Source organism: Montipora foliosa, chromosome 9 (assembly GCF_036669935.1).
Source record: "Montipora foliosa isolate CH-2021 chromosome 9, ASM3666993v2, whole genome shotgun sequence".
In the NCBI taxonomy this organism is placed as follows: Eukaryota; Metazoa; Cnidaria; class Anthozoa; order Scleractinia; family Acroporidae; genus Montipora; species Montipora foliosa.
In genome coordinates, this window is record NC_090877.1 from 47,184,647 (window position 1) to 47,206,075 (window position 21,429).

General features: G+C 40.1%; 1 protein-coding gene across 2 annotated transcripts; it reads left to right on the forward strand.

Annotated features, from left to right (window-relative positions):
* The first annotated feature begins 1,857 nt into the window (after positions 1-1,857).
* LOC137970721 (uncharacterized) lies at positions 1,858-21,147 on the forward strand. Of its 2 annotated transcripts, none has more exons than XM_068817261.1 (11): positions 1,858-1,981; positions 2,783-3,008; positions 4,050-4,237; positions 4,522-4,605; positions 5,456-5,518; positions 7,485-7,543; positions 8,763-9,031; positions 9,277-9,853; positions 12,076-13,813; positions 14,680-14,808; positions 20,003-21,147. In XM_068817261.1, the coding sequence occupies exons 2-11, from the start codon at positions 2,801-2,803 to the stop codon at positions 20,102-20,104; spliced, it is 3,417 nt and encodes a 1,138-aa protein (XP_068673362.1). In that variant the 5' UTR covers positions 1,858-1,981; positions 2,783-2,800; the 3' UTR covers positions 20,105-21,147. The 2 variants fall into 2 exon arrangements, with proteins under 2 accessions (XP_068673362.1, XP_068673363.1); XM_068817262.1 differs by having other exon boundaries at positions 1,925-1,981; positions 2,783-2,860; positions 20,003-20,251.
* Positions 21,148-21,429: the final 282 nt, after the last annotated feature.

Sequence of the window (21,429 nt, forward strand, 5' to 3'; positions counted from 1 at the left end):
CAAAAATGTAGAGTTTGACTTAAGTGGCAAGAGGAGGGGTAATTTGCAAATATAAATCTCACTATTCCCTTATTTGCATTATACCGTTTTTTTGACAAGAAATTACAAAAGGTTAGTTGTTTGCTACGAGAATAACAGCGAAAAAAGCACGAATTTGTCGCGAATTTTCTATAAAAAAAACTTGTTCAGAAATCAAAAGTCTACGTTAACAGCACACGAGAGGGCTATTCCTTAGTATACCGCTGGAAATTATCTTCTTCTCACTAGCTACTTTTTCCCCCGGCCGCGCTTCAGCCATTTGATGAGGGCCAGTCTCGTGCTTGTCAACTTGCCTCGTTCGCTGTGCCCAAAAAGAACTCTGGGTAATTCTGCCATTCCATGACAAGGGAAGATCCCCGTTTTCATTTCATAGATTTTTTTATAAGTGTCGGGTCACCCAGTCCTACCGGCAAAATACAGCATCGATTGAAGTTTTCAGGTTTCAAAACTTGCCCAAATTGTATCGGTAGGTGCTGGAATTCGTTCACAGAAAGGCCAGAGAAACAACTTCACTCGTCAACCGCCATGTTTACAACAGAGCATTTTCGACGTCCCAGTCTGCATGAAACCATCTCTCACCTCAGTTTTCCTTCAAAAGCTTGCCTTTACCCACAGTCCAGCTTAATGATGCCAGCCTGGGGGCTTCTGTACACGAACATGGCCCTAACATTCAGTTATCGAATGATAAACTTACCAGATTTGAGCCGAATCGCTGACTCCCCAAACACGAACCGTTTACATTTGTCACGTGATGCCCAAACCTGAGCCCATATTGACCAAAAGCCGCAGATGCTTCAATGAGGATGTTTTGTTGAATTCAGCTGAACCGTTTATCGCCAAAAAAATGTAGTAAAAAATAGCAAGCACTTGCCGCCACTTGGGACGTAAGACGAGGAGGAGGAGGTAAAAATCTTTGTTCTGCGAGTTGGGTTGTCCTACAAAAATCCCGCTGGATCAAGTGATCTGTAAGTGTCTGCCAGGACTTTGCATTATAATGTATACCATTGTTGTAGCGTTACCCATCATGCTTTGAGTGGATTAAAGGTACGTTGTGTTGTTCATTCATGATCGATTTAAGCAATAGGGGAGTTTTTCCGTGTTTCAATTGCGTCATTTACACACGAAGAGCAGTTGGGAGAATTCTCAACAGTTATGCAAACCCGAGACGCAGTCAGTAAGCGTAACTGTTGAGAATTCTCCCAACTCCCCGAGTGTTTATATGACGCCACGTAAACACGGAAAAAAGTCGTCTATAGCTTTTATAAAATATGACCTCTCAAAAATAATTCGTCAAATGAAGGAAAATGCTGGTTTTTTTTTACTTCTTGATTGAGAACGCGTATGTCAACTCATGACCAATCAAAATGTGTGTGATGTCACAGACGTGTTTTCATGCATACTCTTATCTAAACACAGCTATTGACCAATGAGAGTGCACGTACTTTTATTTTAAAGTTAGGCTGTCAGAAAGGTGGGGGATACAATCTCGGCTTCCATTTTTTAGCCAACCTTATAACCATTCGAAGTCCTACCAGGCCACGCCACATTTCCTTAACACTCTCAATGCGTATAAACGCTTATTAGCTCTTGCAAGAACATATTTGCAGTGCATATTCCAGGAAAGGTCACTAGAAATCAATACGCCTAGCAACTTGTAGTGACAAACCCTCTCAATTACACGGCCAGATAAACACAGGGGAGTTGCCGGGAAGGGCTGATATTCAACATAACAGGTGATGCCCACGTTTCTGTTCAACAGTTCAGCGGTACTTTAATAAGTAGTTACACTTCAATAACCCTACTTAAAGTACCAACCTGAACAAAATGGCGAACCATGTATGGTGGGAGAAAGATGGTTATCGCAACTCAATTATAAATTATACCACAAGAAATTTGCGGCTGTCAATTTGGGAATGAAACGACTTTAAATCAAAATTTTGAGGTAAGTGAAAAGCTATCATTCTTTTACTGTTAAGTGTTTCAAGCCTAACAGTGTAATTAGCTTTGTGCCAAATTCCTCGCGCGGTTTTCCCGATCTCACAACTTGAGCTTCAATACGTTCATTCTAATTTGTAGTTTATGCCTAAAATTGCCTAACTTTGGCTAAATTACATAAAAACAGGATCACTTATTTGGTATCATGCATTATCAGAGGTTCCAGTTGTTAAGTCACGTTTTAGAAGGGCCTCCTGCGAATTGGTGTGGGTCATACCATTTAATTTAATCACAGCCCCCACCCACCCCTCCCCCCATACGTCTCCCCCCATCCCCCTCTATGGATGTCGAATTCGATTGTTTCTCAAAGAAGTCGACAAAGTGTTAACACTTGGGATAATTTTTTCAAAGCTGCCGTCAAAATATTGGTACAACTGAGTTGAAGGATTGGGACAAGAGAATATTTGGCTTGAGGTCATAACATACAGACCGAGTGTACATAACATGTGCTATACCAAGAGCAAAATATTCTTCTTCCAGGTGTTTCATATTTTAGCGTGGGATTAATGTTATTATCACAGAGTAATGTAGATTCTAGTTCGGAAAGCTCAGTCACAGAAACTTACTTTCTTTGTTTTCACTGTTGTCTCAAAGTTAATGCTGACAACACAAAAAATATTTACCAAACGTCACCTTGAACCCACTCATGTTACCCTATAATGCAGATCTTGAGGGGAAGGTTGAGGATGTCTGACATTTGAATTAAGTAAGTTACTTTTTAAATATTTCTTGGCTGTTACATCTCCAGTAATTATTGGATCATGAGATGGACAGTGACAGTAGTGATGAAGATTTTGAAGGATTTGTTTTGAGTCCGGAAGAAAAGGCAAGTTATGAATTCTGGTCCAGGAAAAGGTGTTCGGCTACTAAGGTTTTGTACAGTGACTCCGATGAAGACACAAATGGAGATGATGATGATGATGATGATGATGAGGAAGAGATTTATGACAGCGATGACCATCAAGAAGTTGTTGGTGTGTATGTTATTTACAGTAGGCATTGTTTCAGACAACTCTACGTCGAGTACCAGACCAAGTATAACACCTGGTTCTGCCTTTTGGATTTCAAAGCTATGTTAACTAAACACTAAGTGAACCAAGTTTTAAGTTATGATTTTAAAAAAGACACCTGTTTATTTTGACTGGAATTTTATTGTTTATTGGTTCGCCATTACTGACGTCAAAGAATTATGGATTCTAATTTGGGAATGATGATGATGATGATAATAATAGAGATAATTATTATTATGATAAAGATGATGATAAAGAATCCAACCACACCCATCCCAGTATCGCCCCAAAAAAGATTGATTTATAGTGATTATTGAGTAAATTTAAGTTGTTAAATAGGTAATAATCATGTCACCTTCATCTGAATTTCATTTCTTCATGAGCTAGGACACTTACATACATGTAAAAGCTTTTTATGCAGTGTGAATTTGATGGCTAATAGCCAATCACTACCTGTTTGACTGGGCTGCTTGATCAACGTTTTCAAAAGCTCCAAAGTTTGTTGAGATGGTTCTGTAGAATGCTGTGCCCGCGATTTACGGAGAAGTAACACCGTTGGTAATGGCGTTGTGTTGAAATTTTTATAGCTATAATCCACAGACAGGAAAACAGACATAATTTGATTTGATCTACATGTTTTCGCAGCAAAGCAATCGCAGATGTTCCTTAATGTGAATTGCTTGTTTATTTATTCACATCTTTTTCAGAAATGAGCTCACCAAGATGGAAGTTTTAGTCGCATTGGTGACCATATTGGTCGCAATTTCGATCCCTGGAGTAGGCCTCTGTGCACATGCAGACATTGATAGTTAATCAAGTTACATTATTGACTCCTGGGTTGAAGCTTTTTACAGTTGTGGTTACCCTGTGGTCACTTTTCCAAAATTATTGTGAGCATTGCAAAAATATTTTGTTGTTACTGTAGATATCATCAATACACTTTTAAAGAGCATCATAACTGTTTGCTCTGTCAAGTCAAATGAATTTCTTTGCATTAATTCTTAGATATGGAAAATGAAGACGTGGAAGATCAAGTTGATGATGTAACTATGCAAGACTCTAGTGATGAGATGTCATCCGGTAACTCTGACCATTGTCCAGTGTGCTTGATGTCTCTCAAGGAACAACTTCTGGGAACACCAAATAACTGTCCACATGTGTTCTGTTTTGAATGCATACAAGAATGGGCAAAGGTGTGAGTCCAATCTCTTGTGCTGTGTCCATTTTGTAGGTGTGTACCGGGGTAAAAGAGGCTTGGCTTGTGATAATAAGAAATTCCTCCCCTTTTACCATAAATTACTCTTAACTGTATCTTTTCTATTCTGACAGCCATTTTTGTAATGTAATAAGTTGTGATGAAGTACTCCCAACTGCATGTATTTGCATTTTTTTGTACTAACTTAGATAAATGACACCTATAAACTAATTTGTTGCATTCGCATCATGAGGTTTAATTTTGTGCTATATTTTATTGCAGAATGCCACCACTTGCCCAGTTGGGAGGCTTCCTTTTACGGAAATATTGGTTCATGCGACAAAGAAAGGACCCGTTTTGCAAAGGGTACATGTACTTTAAAACTGTCATATATTTGTTTTGCTATGGTTCGGATATTATTATGTTAAGAGTAAAGCCCTTGTATCTGTTTTGTATGTTTACATTTGAATCTTTTGACAATGGGGAGGACTGGGTTTGGATGAGGAGAATGAGGTGGGTCCAAGGTTGGGTTTCAAGGATTTTTCAAAGGGGGGGTCACACTGTGTCAAACAGAGGGTACTCGCATTTTCGCAACCTGAATATTGTAGGTTGTTTGAGTAAAAAACGGCTTACAAAGGGGGGGTCACAGGCACCCCAGGACCCCCCCCCCCCCCCTAGCTATGCCCTTGTTTCACCTCCTTGTTATGATCCCTTGCTACTGTACTCTTGAGTGCTCCAAGGAGGACTGGAACCTGTGACATTCCAGTTACTAGTTTAGGTGTTCTAGCACTGAGCTAAACAACAGACATGTTGGAGCGAGGCCAATAGACCAGGGCCCGGTTCATCGAAAGTCGATTAACTTAATCCAGGATTAGCGTAAACTTTTGTTTCATGTCTGTGAAAGTTTCTTTTGCTTATTTTTGTTTTTCAAGATTGACTTCTTATAATGTACAGTTTTGCCGAATTTCAACGCTGAACAGAATTTGGGAGTAGAGAGAAAAATTCTTTGGTTAATTTTTAATCCGGGATTAGCGTTCAACCAGACCCAGGGGTACTTTCCTTTTGTTAGAACTGCAGATATATCCAGGATCGACCCTGACTAGATGCACTCAGATTTCGATGAGCAGATGCACTCAGATTTCGATGCGCGTACAAGTTGTACTTGTACGCGCACTCGCTGCCGATGCTAACCGTGACATTCTCTATTTTGTCACAGATTCCAGTTGAGCAACGGCAGGGTGACGAAGATGAAGAGGAAGATGATCCAACTAATTGCGAGGTATATTACCCTGTTTAAGATATCAGATTTCCGGGGCCCATTTCTTCAAAAGCTGATTAACACTACACTTAAATACCAAATTTGCTTGTCATAAAAGACCTCACATTGTAATTTTATGCTGAAGGAAAGCAAAAGTCAAAAATTCAAAATTAGAAGCTGAAAATCTTGTGGTACCGGTAACTGTTTTTGATCAGAAATATAAACTGCAAATTAAGTTTCCAGTAAGTTTTCAGGATTAGCTTTTAAGAGAACCTTCACTTCGACGTATGGATAATTTTAAACCCAACAAAAATAATAATGTTTGCAATCAAATTTGTTTGACAATCGTCTTCAGAAATGTGTTTGCGTCGAGAAAACAAGTGAATGTCAGAATCACTTATTTTCACTTTTAAATTTCCCGGGCGCCGCCATCTTGAATAATTGTGCGATGGGTAAATCACAATCACAATATTTTTCCCAGAAGAGCACCGCACGGTCCAAAATTCCATAAGCAAGGTCTTTCCAAATCGTGTAGGTAAATTGACGAAAATATCGCGTTTCTTCTAGGCCGCAACATACTTGATCGCATCCTCCTTGGTGGCTACTTAATTTTTTGATACCGAAAATCTCTCAATCTTTTTTAATATCCTCCATATTATTACCCGCCATTTATCTGAATTGTGTTTACGTGGACAACGTGCAAGTACTTTGCGTGTTCCATGCGTGTTGGTTCTGGAGATTTATGAGCCAAATTCTGATTGGTTTAGAATTTTACGCCACAAAAATCGTTTTGCAACTCAAGTTTGCAGACGCTATTTTTAGGGGGAGAGAGAACAACCGCCGGAAATATGGCTGCGTTTGCAGGCTATGGTTAATAATATACGTGAAAAAATTTCTCGGGTCTGTTTACCGTTCTGATTGGCCAAGAGCAGTGCAGTTCGGGAGTAACAACAGTGCAAAAAAGTGTAATACCAGTGCAAATTACACATCGAAATTCTGGATTATGCGTAGCTAATAAACAATAATAGCAGCTATTTTCTCGGTGGGTGAAAAAAGAGCCGAAAAATGCGTCTGCTCCCCGCAGGCTAATAAACAATTGTGTTTGTTCAGAACCAATCAATTTTTCCCTGATTGCATGATACGGCGTTTCTTCTGTTTAACCATCTCGAATTTTTCCATGTATATTATTAATAAGTAATCACATGATTTTTCTTGTGCAATTTGGAATAAATAAGCACTTGTACTCGCCCTACGGGCTTGTGCAATTTTGGTCGTCTTTGAAAAAATTTACTCGTGCTTATTTATTCCAAATTGCACTCGAAATCATGTGATTACCTATACTTAAAGTCATTTTCTTATTTTCTTAGTGGAGGTTCTCTTTAATTGGCCTTTGAGCGACTGGGCCCAGGAGTCTCTTCTTTTGTTTTTGTAACAATGATGTTCAAACAATGGAAAGGATTTCTAAATCAATTTGAGTACACTTTTGCTTCATATGCAAAGTTGAGGCGAAACAAACTTTACGTACGACCCAAGAGAAATACATTTACACTGTACAATGTGAGTTGATGAAAATGCCGGGTACTGTAGATCGTCGGTCATAATAAGGCTTCTTTAATGCCTTGATCTTAATTGTGGGGACCTTTAGATCGGAGGAAGAGGACGACTACGACAACGAGTTTTCCGTTCTGGGCATGCGCACTTTGAAAATTTGTCGGCCTCCAAACCTCATGCGCATGTTCAGTACGGAAGACTCGTACTCGTATCGTCCTCGTCCTCCAATCTAAAGGTCCGTAAAATTCCGATCAAGTGTAAGCAGCTTAGGACAGCCGTAACTTTAGGATGGTTTATTCGGTGAAAATTGGCCTCCAGCAGTTTGCAAGTGACCCAGAGAAGACATACACAAAAATAGCTTACGTTACCCATAAAATCACTTAGAGCGTTTTAAAAAAGGTTAATTTCCTTCTTTTCTGTTATATGTGAACAAAAGGTTTGTGGCGAGTGTGACAGAGAAGACAGAATGCTGTTATGTGATGGTTGTGATAATGGGTGAGTGATGATTCCTGTATGTTGCATTCACTTCAAACGAAAGGGCAAAACAAGTTATTTGGTGCAAGCCCTGCAGATCAGGGAAGGGGAGGGAGGCTGGATTATTTTAAGAGATCTTCTCTACCACTAAATGTAACTGGAGTACCCCCGGAAGGGAGCGGGGTAGGGGGGTGGGGGGGGGGGGTACCCGAGTTATTATACAGGTTGACTTTGTTATTATGTTTTTTTTTTCAATTGTTCCGAGAGGTGTTTCTTTGAAAACCAGCTTTTGCTTAACAAGAAATCGTCCAGTTATAGCAAGCCACTATGTTTAGTTCGAGTGAAGAAGTCACGTGTAAAATTTAGAAAGTGGTGAACATTTACCAGACAGATGAGCCTGTAACTTTACAGGGGTTATCAGTCGCATACTCCCCTCAAAGAAGAACAATCAAAGTAAGGTGACACACACTAACACCAACCCGGTGTGGCCAAAACATCACGCATGCGCACAACCATTTCACCCCTTTTGGGCCTCATGAGCATGGCACATGTATGGCATTACCACATGTATGACATGTGAAGCTGCCACTTAACGGGGTCCTAAACATAGCCGGTTTGTGACGGTAGCTACGCCATGCTGATAAGGCCCAAAAGGCCGAAACAGCGGTCCATGGCTGCTAATTGACCGGGTGGAATGGCTGGGCGCATGCGTGATGTGCTGGCCACGCCGGGTTGGTGTTGGCGTTTGTCACCTTGCTTATAATGTTGTTCACCTCAAGGGCTTGCTTTTCATTTTATGACAATAACTAAGTGTGGGTGGACGTCAATCAAATGTTTCCATGACAATGTTTACAACCCTTGTGGATTGTATCAGTTTCACCTGGACACTGAAAGTATCAGCGGTACTTGAACTCCATTTGTTCACCGCCAGGGGTGAATGTCTCGGCTTCTCGATTTAGAAGTTCCAAAATTGTGATTTGATGTTAACTTATGTATTAGACTACACAGTATTTCTTACCTTTACACGTTTGTACCTGGGATTAATCGAAATTAATTTCGACTGTTTCGTTAATCTACGTTTATTCCATCAAGAGTTTTGTTTCCTTGCGTCAAGTGTGCACTCCGAAAAGGTGGACACCATCTTCGAAATCTGACAAAACAACAAAAGCCGTGGCGGTCCGCGGGATAGGGAATTTAACAAAAGTGCAATTTGTGATTTTCTGTCTCGCCCCGTTTTAAGATATCACATGGAATGTCTTACGCCACCCGTTGAGTTTGTCCCTCTCGATGAGTGGTACTGTCCAACATGTGGATCCCGCGAAGATGCCGAAGAAGAAGAAGAAGAACGGGCATTCACAGACTCCGGGGAGCATTCTTCTGCTGGGACATCTGTCTGCGAGGACGCTGAAGACGTAATGGCGCCTTCACTTTTGCGGGCTTCTCGTGGGAGACCACGTGGAAGACCGCGTGGAAGTACTGCAAGACGCTTTGCTATTTCGGAAAGACCAGGTTGTGTTTTGTTTTTCTTGCAAAAATGACACATTTGTGTTTGCTTGTTTTGTCCATGGATATTACATTAGATCATCTTCGTATCTCTCACGACATTGTTATATCAGATCATCCTCCCTGGTCGAGCATCCGAACTCGCAATTTACAGCAAGGCCATGACTTCTACTCTACACCTATTAATAGGAGTACTTGATTTTTTGCGAATATATCTTAGCATCAGCGATTAATACATCTGTTGCTTGTAGGCACACCTCGAGCTGCTCGAACGGTTGCCTCAACGAGACAACGAGGCACACTGGGAAGGGGACGAGCGAGAGGAAGTAGTCGAGCAAGAGGCCGAGGCCAAAGAAGGTCTAGCTCAAGAGGTAAATCAAGCTCAACAAAAAGGACATCTTCAGGCAAGGAAGTGAAACGAAAAAAGGCAGTTTCTCGAATAAAAAAATCTAAAAAAAAATATCGCAGTAAAAAGAAACGCTATTCCAAGAAAACAGGTGAGGTGAAATCTAAAAGGACAAGAAAGCGGAAGAAAGTTGAAGAAGATGAAGTTTCTCCTTTTATATACGAGCCAAAACGACGCGGGAAAACTGTCCACGCTCGTCTGTTGGAAAGTTTAAACTCTACAGGTCGCGCCTCTGAGATCGGGCGTTCTTCTTCTTCATCGTCTTCTTCAATGGCAAGGATACCTTTTTCCAACAGGGTTGAACCAAGCTGTAGCTTTTCCCTGTTTGGGAACGCTTACGCCTTGCATGATTTTGACGTCCACGATGACGACCAGAAAACGACATCTCAGAAGGAAGACCAGGCTGCATCGCCATGGACAAGGTAACGTTCTCGGTAGAAATTATGGTTGTGTACGCTACTGGCGTAATTTCATTCGAAAAGGGGGACAGTTTTAGGTATCATTAACTTTCAACGATCACTATTGTTTTGTCACGTCACGCAACGATCCCTCGACGTGATTATTGCATGACGAAAAGGCCTTTTTAGCAGGCAATGGTTCTGTTGGCTCAATTTCCCTTTTACGAGCTGTAAGGAGTCATCCCTCGCGACTTTGTCCAACTTAAGGTTCCGGTTTTTTCTTTAAATGAAACTCGTTTGTTTTACTTTAACTCGATCCATCTGGTTACCTGAAAACAAACGAAACCCGGCCCCAGTTGTTCAAGCGATGGATAGCGCTATCCACCGGATAATTCATTATCCAGGGGAAAAACACAAGCAAAAACAATTGAGTTATCAAGCGGATAGTGATTTATCCGGTCGATAACGCGATCCACCCCTTGAACAACTGGGACCTGAGCGAAAGGTACCGGAACATTCCGAGTCATCACATAGTCCCTGTTAACTATCTCCTTATTTGTTTGGTTTCCTCCGTGGCGTGATCAGGTTCTCTGATAACTGCCTGGAAATTGTATTGTCTGCCGAAAAAGACTCTGTAAAAGTAAGACAATTTATTAGATCTTTCGCTTAATGGAGGACTCTGTTTGTTGTTTCTTTTCTTATTATATATATATATTTTTTTGCTCTACGTGGCAATGCTCAGTCAAGTTTTAATCCTCTTGCCACATAACTATCTGCCAGTTCTCCTTTGAGATAATGTCATGAGAAATTTGTATATGTAATAGGACTACATGCTGTCCAATTTGGAAATAATTGGATGAGAAAAATTTTGAGGACAGAAAAGAATTGGACGTGGCCGTAGGCCGAGTCCAATTTGGCAGTCCGAGGATTTTTTTGCATCCAATTATTTCCAAATTGGACAAGCATGTAGTCAGGGTGGCTTAGTGGTTATCTATCGGGCCTCCCACCACTGCGAGCCGGGCTTCAGTTCTGGCCTCGGCCAGCATGTGGGCTGAGTTTCAGTCGATCTCAACCTGACTCGAGGGTTTTTCTCCGGGTACTCCGGTTTTCCTCCCTCATCAAAATCGACTCACAGCTAATTAACATCTAGCTGTGGTGCTGTGCTCCGACATCAAACATGGACTGTATAGCGGCAGCCAGAGGCGCCTTTGTATGCTTTCAGCCCGATGTCGTGAGCCGCGCCCTTCGCAATTCAGTCCTCGACTGCAAGTAAGGGTGATTAGCACTAGCAATATTTATATTTTATATTTAATTATATAGCTAGTCAGTTGTAACTGGGCATTGCTCAGTCAAGCTATTATCCTTATAAAGAAAAGCAAACTAAAATATTGTGATTTATTTCCAAAATATGAGCTGAACTCCAGAGGAATTCTTCGTCTGCTTCGCTAATTGAAGCACGAGAGGCATATTTTCGCTTTCCGTAACCCTTCGCTCGTAATTTTTTTCTTTTCACTTCAAGTTGTTGCCTTGAATTTGCAAATTCACGATCTCGCAAAATACTGTAGTTTCTGCCGCAGTTTTTCAAATGACGGTCCAATGAGCACTGCATGACGGCCAAACTTTCTGGTTCGTATTCGTGACCGTCCTTTGTTTCTAATTTTAGCAAAAAAACGGCAAAGAACTGCATCTGCAATAGCTCATGACGAGGGATATCTTCCAATTTTCTCGCTTCGTTACGCTTCACTTTCCACGCTTTGAAAACATTCAGCCAAGTTTTTGTACTCTTGGAGGTGTTTTAGTTTTGAATTTTGCCTCTCAGGTTGGCAAGCTCTTCTTCTGCAATGGTAACATTGGAAATCTCATTTGCGTTGATATCGGTGAAAAAGTCCAGAGAAATGGAAAAATTTGGCAAATCTCCGTGGCTAAACAACTGAAAACAGAGACAACAGCGCTGGACAACAGCGCTGATGCTATGCTTTGTGCTGATTGGCTAGTTTCTATTACCTATTGTATTTTCTGGGATTTGATTGGCTCAGTCAAACTGTCCTATATTTTCTAAATTGGACAGTTTGCCTATATTTTAAGGAAAATGCTAACAATTTCGGATTAACTACCAGCTATATAATTGTGGTACAAATTCCTGTTCTTCTTTTTTTTTTCTTGTCACCTACTCTATAAAGACTTGTTGATATTATTAAAGGTAAAGAGCTATGTAGCCATTAAGGAAACTTTTCCTTTATCTTCAGTGCCCAATCAAGTAACCCAGATGTCCTGGGTTCCATATTTGAAGACCTGGATACTTTGCATAATTCTAATGCGCAAGTGTCACGTGACGGTAAACTTTTTAAAACCGATGTCCGGTCACGTGACGGCGAGGCAAGGAACAGCTCAGTAAAGCTGACAATTTGCAAGGAAAACGAGAAGAAAAGTAGTGATATATGGAAGGTCAATAAAGAAACCACTGGAGAGAAAATCTCGTCAAGAGATTCAACTGAGTTTCAGCGTGATAATTCTAAACCTTCGTTTTACTCACAAAACAAAAGAAATAATACTGAAAAGTTCTCGCGAACTGATAATAGTTTTGAGAGTAATTATCTTTCCTCGCCAAGAAGCCATGCAACTAGCAGTAAACTTGGAGAACTGACAAGTCCTCAATGTACGTCGTCTACTCCTTTTTCAAGCAGTTATTCAAAGCTGTCGAAGGATCTGCTTTCTACACCGAAACTTTCCGGTTTTCGAATTCCGAAGCGGAGTTCACCATATGATTCTCAAAATGAACGTGATAAAATAGCGGCAGCTCCTGATGATGTGGCTGGTATAGAGAAGAAAGAAGGGGAATCAGTTTCCCTTTTTTCCAAGTACAAAATTCCGAAACGCGTGAAAAATGAACCCACCCAGGAACCCGATGGTAAGACCGGAGTTGCAAAGGTCGGACGGCGCTCCACAAAAAATTTGGCAGGTGGCTCAAAGCACAATCCGCTGTTTTTACAGTCAAGCTCTCAAGAAAAGTTCATTGCAAATTATAGTTGTACAACAGTTTCAAAGATCCCGCAAAGTGCACCTTCGTGTTCATACATTGAAAGACAAACGGAAAATCTTAAGCGAAAACATTTTCGTAATACATCGTCCTCAGCGACCGCAAGTAGCGTGATTTATTCAACAGGCATAACAAGTTGTTGCGCAAACAATATCACTTTTAGCACCCCTTCAAGTTGCACCTCTGCTCCTAGTACTTCGAGTTTAATAGCTGGAGTACCAAGTTCTGGTAAAGCTAGTCCTGTTGTGACACCATCAAGTGATAGGGTTGCGTGTCACGCAACGGAAATCGCGTCTTGTAGCCTTAAGGTGACTGCAAGCAGCTCCACTGTGACTTCTCCTGAGCTTGCTGGTGGAGGAATTGCTTTTTCTAATAATCTTCTTACAAGGAAACCTAGGAGCTTCCTCTATTCCTCCACACCTTCAACCAATAAAACTCTCTTAACGAGAGTAGCACCTTTAATTGATGAGCGGAATTCCTCGGGTGGCAAAGAACAGCGACTTAGTAACATCGAAATAATCAAGCGATTGAAAGAAAGACAGCGAAACATGAGAGAAAAGGTTTTGAGTGATCCTTTAATAGTGGATTCTTCAAGATCAAGTAGTGACACTGGCCTCATGTCGCCACCTAGGGAGGAATTCTTAACAACAAGTAAAAGTCCAAGCAGTTGTCGCACTTCTAATTTGCCAATTGCGGTCGTGAAACCTTCGCCTCAAACTTCGGGCGGGATGGTTACCACACCAATCCTCGTTTCATCCAGTTCCGGAATGTCGTCTGTCAAGAGTATCGCTAGCGGAATCATTAATGTCCATTGCTCCAATACGCAGGAATTTACAAAAGTGCGTAAGGAATCGAACCCAAGCAATTCGAATGACAACGCATTGGAGCAGGAGCAACAGTCCAAGGTGGCCGGGGTCAGTGGAGATAGACAGCGACAAAGAAAATTGGTGAGAAAGAAAACACGTTTTTTTTTTTATGATTATGATTATGTAAGATCAGCGCAGTTGATACTCAAGTTAAACAACTTGAGTGTGTAGGTTTGTAAGGAAACGGTGCATACGGCGTGACCTACTGGCATTTAGTGAGGGTATTTGCAAATACTGTAGGGAGCTGCCTTAAGAGAATATGCAAAAGTCATCTGTTGCAACTGCGGGGAAATGAAATTTTTTACGAAACGTCATATGATGAATTCTTCTTCCAAGGTGGCATTAATGGACCTCTTTAGCTCGTACATTTTGTTGATGTTCCCAAGGGAATTTTACTTTTGTTTTTTCATAAGTTATGCATAAATATGCATGTGCATAAAAAGACAAGAGACTGTTCCCTAGAGTAAGATCACGTGGTCTGAAATGGAAAAACAAAACGTACAAGCTAAAGAGGTCCATTATAAAACTTTTGTTTGTGAACTAGTCTTGCTTCCCTCTTTGACAACTAAACTTTCGTTTCAAGTTTCAAACTTATGAACGAGGAAACAGTAAGGCTTAATTGTACTCAATGTTATCCATTTTTTGGTAGTTAAAAACTGAAAAAAGATTCGAATATTTCTTCTTTTGGTAGAAATTTGAATCGGTGCGGAACAGTTAGAAGAGGTTTTAACGATTTACGTTTTTGTGTTGAATCCTGAACCTGAGATTTGCCCGGAAAATGTCTTTGCCGGAGAATCGTTTCTTACTGATCTTGGCCGTTTTCAACACCTTCGGTGGGACATTTCCGGAAGTGTCGTAATTCACATTGTTGTAAGCGACACATGTGACAGTGTCTAAATGGTCTAAACTGGGATGCAAATCGTTCCTTGCATTTGTGTTCGTTTCAGGGAATAGCCAGACTCCAGCGACAACAGCAGATAGTTGACGAAGTGAAACTAGCTCTGAAGCCATTCTTTAGGCGCGGTGAGGTATCTAAGGATGATTACAAGCTGATAATGAAAAAGAGCGTAGAAAAGGTTCGTGCATACTTAATACTTAAGGTTGGTGGAGGAGGGGGAAGTTCAATAAATCCCCATTATGATTCGCAGTGCCTTAATTTGTTAAGAGGAGTTCTCTGAGACAAACAAGCAAAGTTGGAAATGGTAATCTTAAACTCCTCCTTCATATATTTTTTTGTGTGGAGATCTGTTGCCCGGGAGGATGAACGAAAACAATCATATTTGGGCCAGCTGAGTTACCGTTGCCATGGTAGCCGCCATTAATCATGACAGCCACACGTCCATGTTTTGACACTCAAAATTGGTAACATATATATATATATATATATATATATATATATATATATATATATATATATATATATCGAGTGAAGCTATGATCTTCGCAGTTATGAGCGCAATTTTTGCAATTGCGTAGAGAAGCCTGAAAAATTCAGGACTTCAACGGGGTTTGAACCCGTGACCTCGCGATTCCGGTGCGACGCTCTAACCAACTGAGCTATGAAGCCACTGACGTTGGGAGTTGGTCATTTGTGGGTTCTAATGGTCCCGTGAGAAATGAATCAGTGATGAAATGGTATATGAAATAAAACATATATGAACTGTGGATATGAAATCAAGTGAAGCTATGATCTTCGCAGTTTATGATTCATTTCATATACCATTTCATCACTGATTCATTCCTCACGGGACCATTATAACCCACAAATGACCAGCTCCCAACGTCAGTGGCTTCATAGCTCAGTTGGTTAGAGCGTCGCACCGGAATCGCGAGGTCACGGGTTCAAACCCCGTTGAAGTCCTGAATTTTTCAGGCTTCTCTACGCAATTGCAAAAATTGCGCTCATAACTGCGAAGATCATAGCTTCACTCGATTTCATATCCGCAGTTCATATATGATTCATTTCATATACCATATATGGTGTATACCATATATGTATGTGTGTGTGTGTGTGTGTGTGTGTCTACCCCTCGCATAGAGAGTCAGTTCTAATGAAATTCCACCAGAGAGGAGACTTATGCCTCTAATTACTAAAGGTTGTTTCAAAACTGCTTTGACTGTTGTGAACAAGGAAAAAATGTTGGCTTTTTTATGTTGGGTGCCATTTTGGAAAACGACAAAAACGAGCGCACGTGTTTTCGCATTTTCTCCCAAAGTATTTTTTTTCCGTCACTGAATTTGCAACAGATTATATATGCTGTTATTATAGTTCTTAAATATCAGAAAACTAACTTGGGAAGAGGCATATTTTGACAACAGATGATCAACAAATTTGATGCAAATCGTAAGAAATTGCAAATTTTGCCGTTTTTACACTAAAGAAAGCAGTCAAACTCAAAGTATTTATCTTCTCTGCAAGCTGAATATGACTATTGAGGTTTTAAATTGGTAACTATGATGAAATAGAAAATAACATTAAACACATCGTGTAATTCTTTGCAATTTTTAACACTTTAGCTCTGGGGTCTTCGCTCGCTTTTTCCAATTTTCGTGACCAAATCAATGGAATCCCCTTGCAGTGAGGTCAAATTAACATTCTCTTCCGTCCAACATCGCGTCAAGAAAAGTAAAACCACAGGTAATGATGAATTTGTTGGCATCCAGTTGACTTAACTGAACACTATTGACAAGACTGAAAGCTTGAGACACAGTCATGACGTTTGCAATCTCTTCCAAAATGAAGTTTATCCAGCGAGTTACATGAGTGTACCACGTTCACCATTCTAAGCAAACGTATGCCTATGGCGATCCCGAAAAAAGTATTTGCCTAAAATCTTTTATTTATTTATTTACTGATTGAGTATGAGTACATATATGGTGGAATTAACAATAGGACGTAGGTCCCCTACGAGGTTAACCACCAGGATACACCACAGAAGACAGCCCGCAACACGGGGAACTACATGCCTTACTCTTTACGACACGTGTGCAGGTTCTTTTACGTCCCACAGGATTGTGAACATTGAAGGGTTGTGAGACGGGACCTCCGGCTTATCGTCCTTATCTGAGAAAACTAGAGAGTCTAACCATTTGCAGTTGTAATTACAAAGGCAGCACTTTCTCCTCAGTTATGATAAGTATAAAAATCTGGGAGACACCACTGTCCTGGCACGCGAAATGTTCTCTTCCGGTTGCCGTTCGCGTCTCAAAAACGTGCGTGCTTAAGCTCCCTAATTGTTCGCAGGGCAGAAACGATTGGGGACAGACTTCTGACCGGATGTTTACCTCTCTATCTCCAACCCATCAACGCCGATATAAAATTAAAATTTAAAAAGCTAAAAATAATAAAACATAAAGAAAAAAATAAATAGATATGTTGAAATCACTGTCGGGATAAAAATGTAACGAGATTGGTTTAGTTATACATTAAATTTTCGTTTCATTGATTGTGGCTTCATTAATTAATGCCTTTATATTGATATTAAATCGTTTGAAATAGAATAACAGACATGAATGCACACCATGTACAAATTATTATTCTTATCCTTCTTAATGGTATTAAATCATTTTTTTTCCCAAAGGGGAGTCTTATATTTCCAAGTGTGCTGTCGGAAGTAGAGTAGCAATGTCAAAGTAAACAAATCGGATTTGCATATATGCTCATATATGATACTTCAGCTCGGTTGAAACGACAGTATAACGTGGAAAGTTGTTGGAATTTAAACTTGAAAGGGGAGATTCGGGAATATAGAGGAAGCGTTGTAAAAATAAGTGAATGTGACAGGGATATCACAAATTACTTGCAAACCTTTGGACTATATGCAAAAATCGATGGAACTTTACAGATAGGATTGTTAAAATGCTGTCGGAGCTTAAACACTCTCTCTAAACCATTTCGGGGCGAAACAATGTAAGTCCGAACTTGGTCAATTTTCCAAATATTTCTAATTTTCATCAAATTTGTTTATCACCTATGTCCAAACTATAACTTTCCCCAAACTAATTTTCCAATATTTAAGAACTATGATAACTTTATTAGCTCTGCTAAAAATGTGGTGACCGGAAAAAAAAAACACTTGGGAAAAATGGGAAAAAAGTTGTGCTTGTTTTTGCGGTTTTTCAAAAACGCCGACAGGTAACAAGTAATTGGAAGCATAGCCTTACTGTCTGGTGGAATCTCATTAGAATTGGCTCACATCGATCCGAGAAGTGGACACACATATGTTAACTATTTGCTGCTCAAAGGGTGTCATGATCAATGGCGCTTACATGGCAACGATACTCCGGCTGGCCCTAATATGGCTGTTTTCGTTCATCCCTCCAGACTCCAAACAACCTACATCCATACAGAAAATGAAGGGGGTGTTAAAAATTTTCATTTCCAACTTTGCTTGACTTTCTCAGAGAACTACTCTTAATGGTTTATGGTTAGGTAGGTCAAGTCGCGTGCGAGCCAGGTCGGGCCCATACGGCCAGAGCTTATCCCGGTTTCGGTAGCATGAAGCAACTGGGAGAATTATTACGAAGGACCCTTTGGAATCAAACCCTAGCGACCCTTGTAATCGACAAACCGGCGCGTTAACCACTACGTCACCGTGCCTCCACATGGTTTACATTCAGCCCAAAAGAAAGTGTTTCATTAATGGTTTATAATTGTAGTCGAAATTTTTCAACGTTTAAACGAAGAGTTTGTCCACTCTGTATTCAGTAGTTTTGTCTCGGTCTTAATCGTAGCGTGGAGATTTATCCGTACCTATACTTCACTTCTTGAGCAGGCTAAGTTATGCTTGAGTCGAAACGCGGACGCCCAAATTACAAACATACTTCCATTTTTTTTGCAGAGGTCGAACAAATCGTGGTCAGTTTTTCTAGACGTCTAGAACGCCGCGTAACAACGTGACAGGCTACGGAACTCACCGAATGTTCTGTATACAGGGAATGAAAATTGTATTGAAAAATAATTGAAATCCCTTTGTTCATAAGTTCTGAATCTTAAAACCTGTAGAATACCAGGAACACACAGACGACTCCCGTGGACACGGATTTAAACTATCACAGTTTTCCCATTATGTAAAACTACACGAAACATCCTACAAAATAGCCCGCGTGCAGACGTCTTCTATTTCCTTTGTTGCGTGCAACAAAGGAAATAGGAGAAGCCTGCACTCAGGCTACTTGCAAAACCGAGCATGGGTAGACACCATGGCCTAGTGATTAGAGCTCTGGTTTTATGTAACGTTTAAAAAACGAGCAGCAGTGGTTTTATCGGGTTTACGAAAACCCTGTCCCTCGGTAGCCCGAACAAAGGTTCAAATTGTGAGGGGAAGATATTAGCGTACAAGAAAAAGAAGTGGACCTTATAAGCAGTATGGTAATTTTAAAAGCATGTTTTTTTTCCTTCAGTCCTTTCTTTGTAGCAGTCGATGGCTGAAGAGGGTTGGTTAAAAATGCTGCGTAAGAGAAGGTTCAGAAAATTTAAACTGCCGATGAAGAAAAAGCCTTCTTGGAAAAATCATGAACAAATAAGGAGCTAACGAAGAAGCAGGGTTCGACGTGGAACGGGACAAAATCCAAAATCTAGATACGAACATTGTTAACATGATTCGCTTAATTTGTTGGTTGACAAAATTTCTTGAAGAAATTTGGAAGGAGGATGGGCGGTAAAAGTATCTGCCCAGAAGTTTGTAATGGCTGAAATTTCGATGAAAATGATTAGGACTACTTCGTAATGATCACTAGTGACCTTTATATGAAGATCGTTTCATTTGAGAATAAGCGATAATTGCATTGTTTACACATTCAGTCCCGCACTTCCCTGGGACTGATATCAAAACCGTCACCGGGCTTTTCAGAATGAGCATAGATTACCAGGTAACGGTTTATACACGTAACGTTTTATCGGTGTTTTGATAGGCTGTTAGGCGCATGAATTATTATTGAGTTGATCACAGACAGCCAATCAAATGCGATCCCTGGATGACGCAATTTTGGTCGTGATAAGCGCGCGTTTCCTCTGCTTAATTAGGATTACCTATCTCAAATTTTTGATGTGCATTATTAATAAGTAATAGCATGATTTACAATTTGGAATAAATGAGCACTCTAAATTTTTTTCAAGGACTCTTAATTGCGCTCGCCCTACAGGCTAGTGCAATTTTGGTTGTCTTTGAACGAAGAAATTGACTCGTGCTTATTCATCCCAAATCAAACTCGAATGAATCATGTGATTACCTAAACAAACGTGTTTTCATCTGCCTTGTCATTTTGCAGATAAAAGAATCCAGTAGCAGCGTGGATCGTGAGAGAGTTGTGCGACTTGTCAAGAAGTATATAAAAAAGATCAAAGCTATCAACTCTACTGCTCCGCTCTAGTACTCTTTTATTTTTCGAGTGAAGATGTGTGAATTTGTCAAGCTCGGAAGGTGAACGAAGATATCGTTCTTTCAACAACAGTCTTAATGGCCAAAGATAGGTACATGGTTCTGTGGGATAATAAACGGTATCACGGGACAGTGCTGTTTTAGTTTCGAGAGCACGAGGCATTTCCTTGCTGCCAAAGGGTTAAACAGAAAATGCATAAAGTTTTAATTTATTAGCTAGCCTGGATTGTAAAGGCAGAGAATGTTTTTTTTTCCGGGATAATTAATTCCATGGACCAACCGTTTGGTTATGACTGGTCTCGCTTAGGCCAAGGATATTAGCAATCCTACTGTATGCACATTCTCCACACATGATGATGAACTTTATTCATGTGTCGATGTATTTAGGTGACGCTAATTGGAGACACAACATAAAGATAAATAACTAATGAATACTATGATAACTAATATATAAGAAATAAGCTATAAATTATATATACATTTACAATATGCTAAAATAATCAAAACAATTCTAACAACACGGGCACACCTTAAGAGGTACAAATTACGTACGCGGGACAATTGTTGCCATTTATCAGTTCAGTAAGATCCTTACATCTAATATGAAACTTCAACCTAACACTTAAACACATGGCTAAAAATGCTAATGAAAATGTGGATGCAATGATAACGATGTTGACAATTTCCAAATCTGTTAGCTAACTGACATTGTTAATTCTTGAGAGAGATGGCAGACAGCTATCAAAACTGTCAAAATCCTTGGTAAGATGTTTGACAACTAGTAAAATAATATGTAAATAACTTTAGGAATAATTCTATCCTGATGAATTCAACGACAATCCCACCTTTAACAAATCCGTCCTGTTGCATGTAATTGTTGCTTGTAGCACTTTGTTTGGTTTTGTTTTACTGCACCAAAAGGCAAATGGGACAGAACTTAATAATGCATTTCTCTACATTTAATAATGGACTTGACAAGGAAATGCGAACAAATTTATATATTTGTATGAAAAAAAAGTGTTTTAATAAATTTTTTTACCGTTAGAGTTAGCATATTAGTGAAGTGGTTCGTCAATGTTTGGTGATGAATGAAAGCAGCAGAATGATGAGGAACTTCGTTGATCGTTGAGCGTTTTAAACAACCTTGCTCAGGCAAACCAAAATATTTCGTGACTTTTTTCCCTAACCAGGTGACCTACGTACAATTTGTCTGGAACCACTGCTTTAAACGATAGATTTTTCATGTCTGGTTGGCAACAAAGTCACCCAGATGGTGAAATCCTTAGCTCCCGAGTCATGATGGGAAGAAGTGGACGT

Coding starts and splice junctions, on each gene's coding strand:
- LOC137970721 (XM_068817261.1), top strand. CDS start 2,801: ATGGACAGTGACAGTAGTGATGAAGATTTTGAAGGATTTGTTTTGAGT. Junction 3,009..4,049: donor TGACCATCAAGAAGTTGTTG/GTGTGTATGTTA, acceptor ATTAATTCTTAG/ATATGGAAAATGAAGACGTG. Junction 4,606..5,455: donor AAGGACCCGTTTTGCAAAGG/GTACATGTACTT, acceptor ATTTTGTCACAG/ATTCCAGTTGAGCAACGGCA.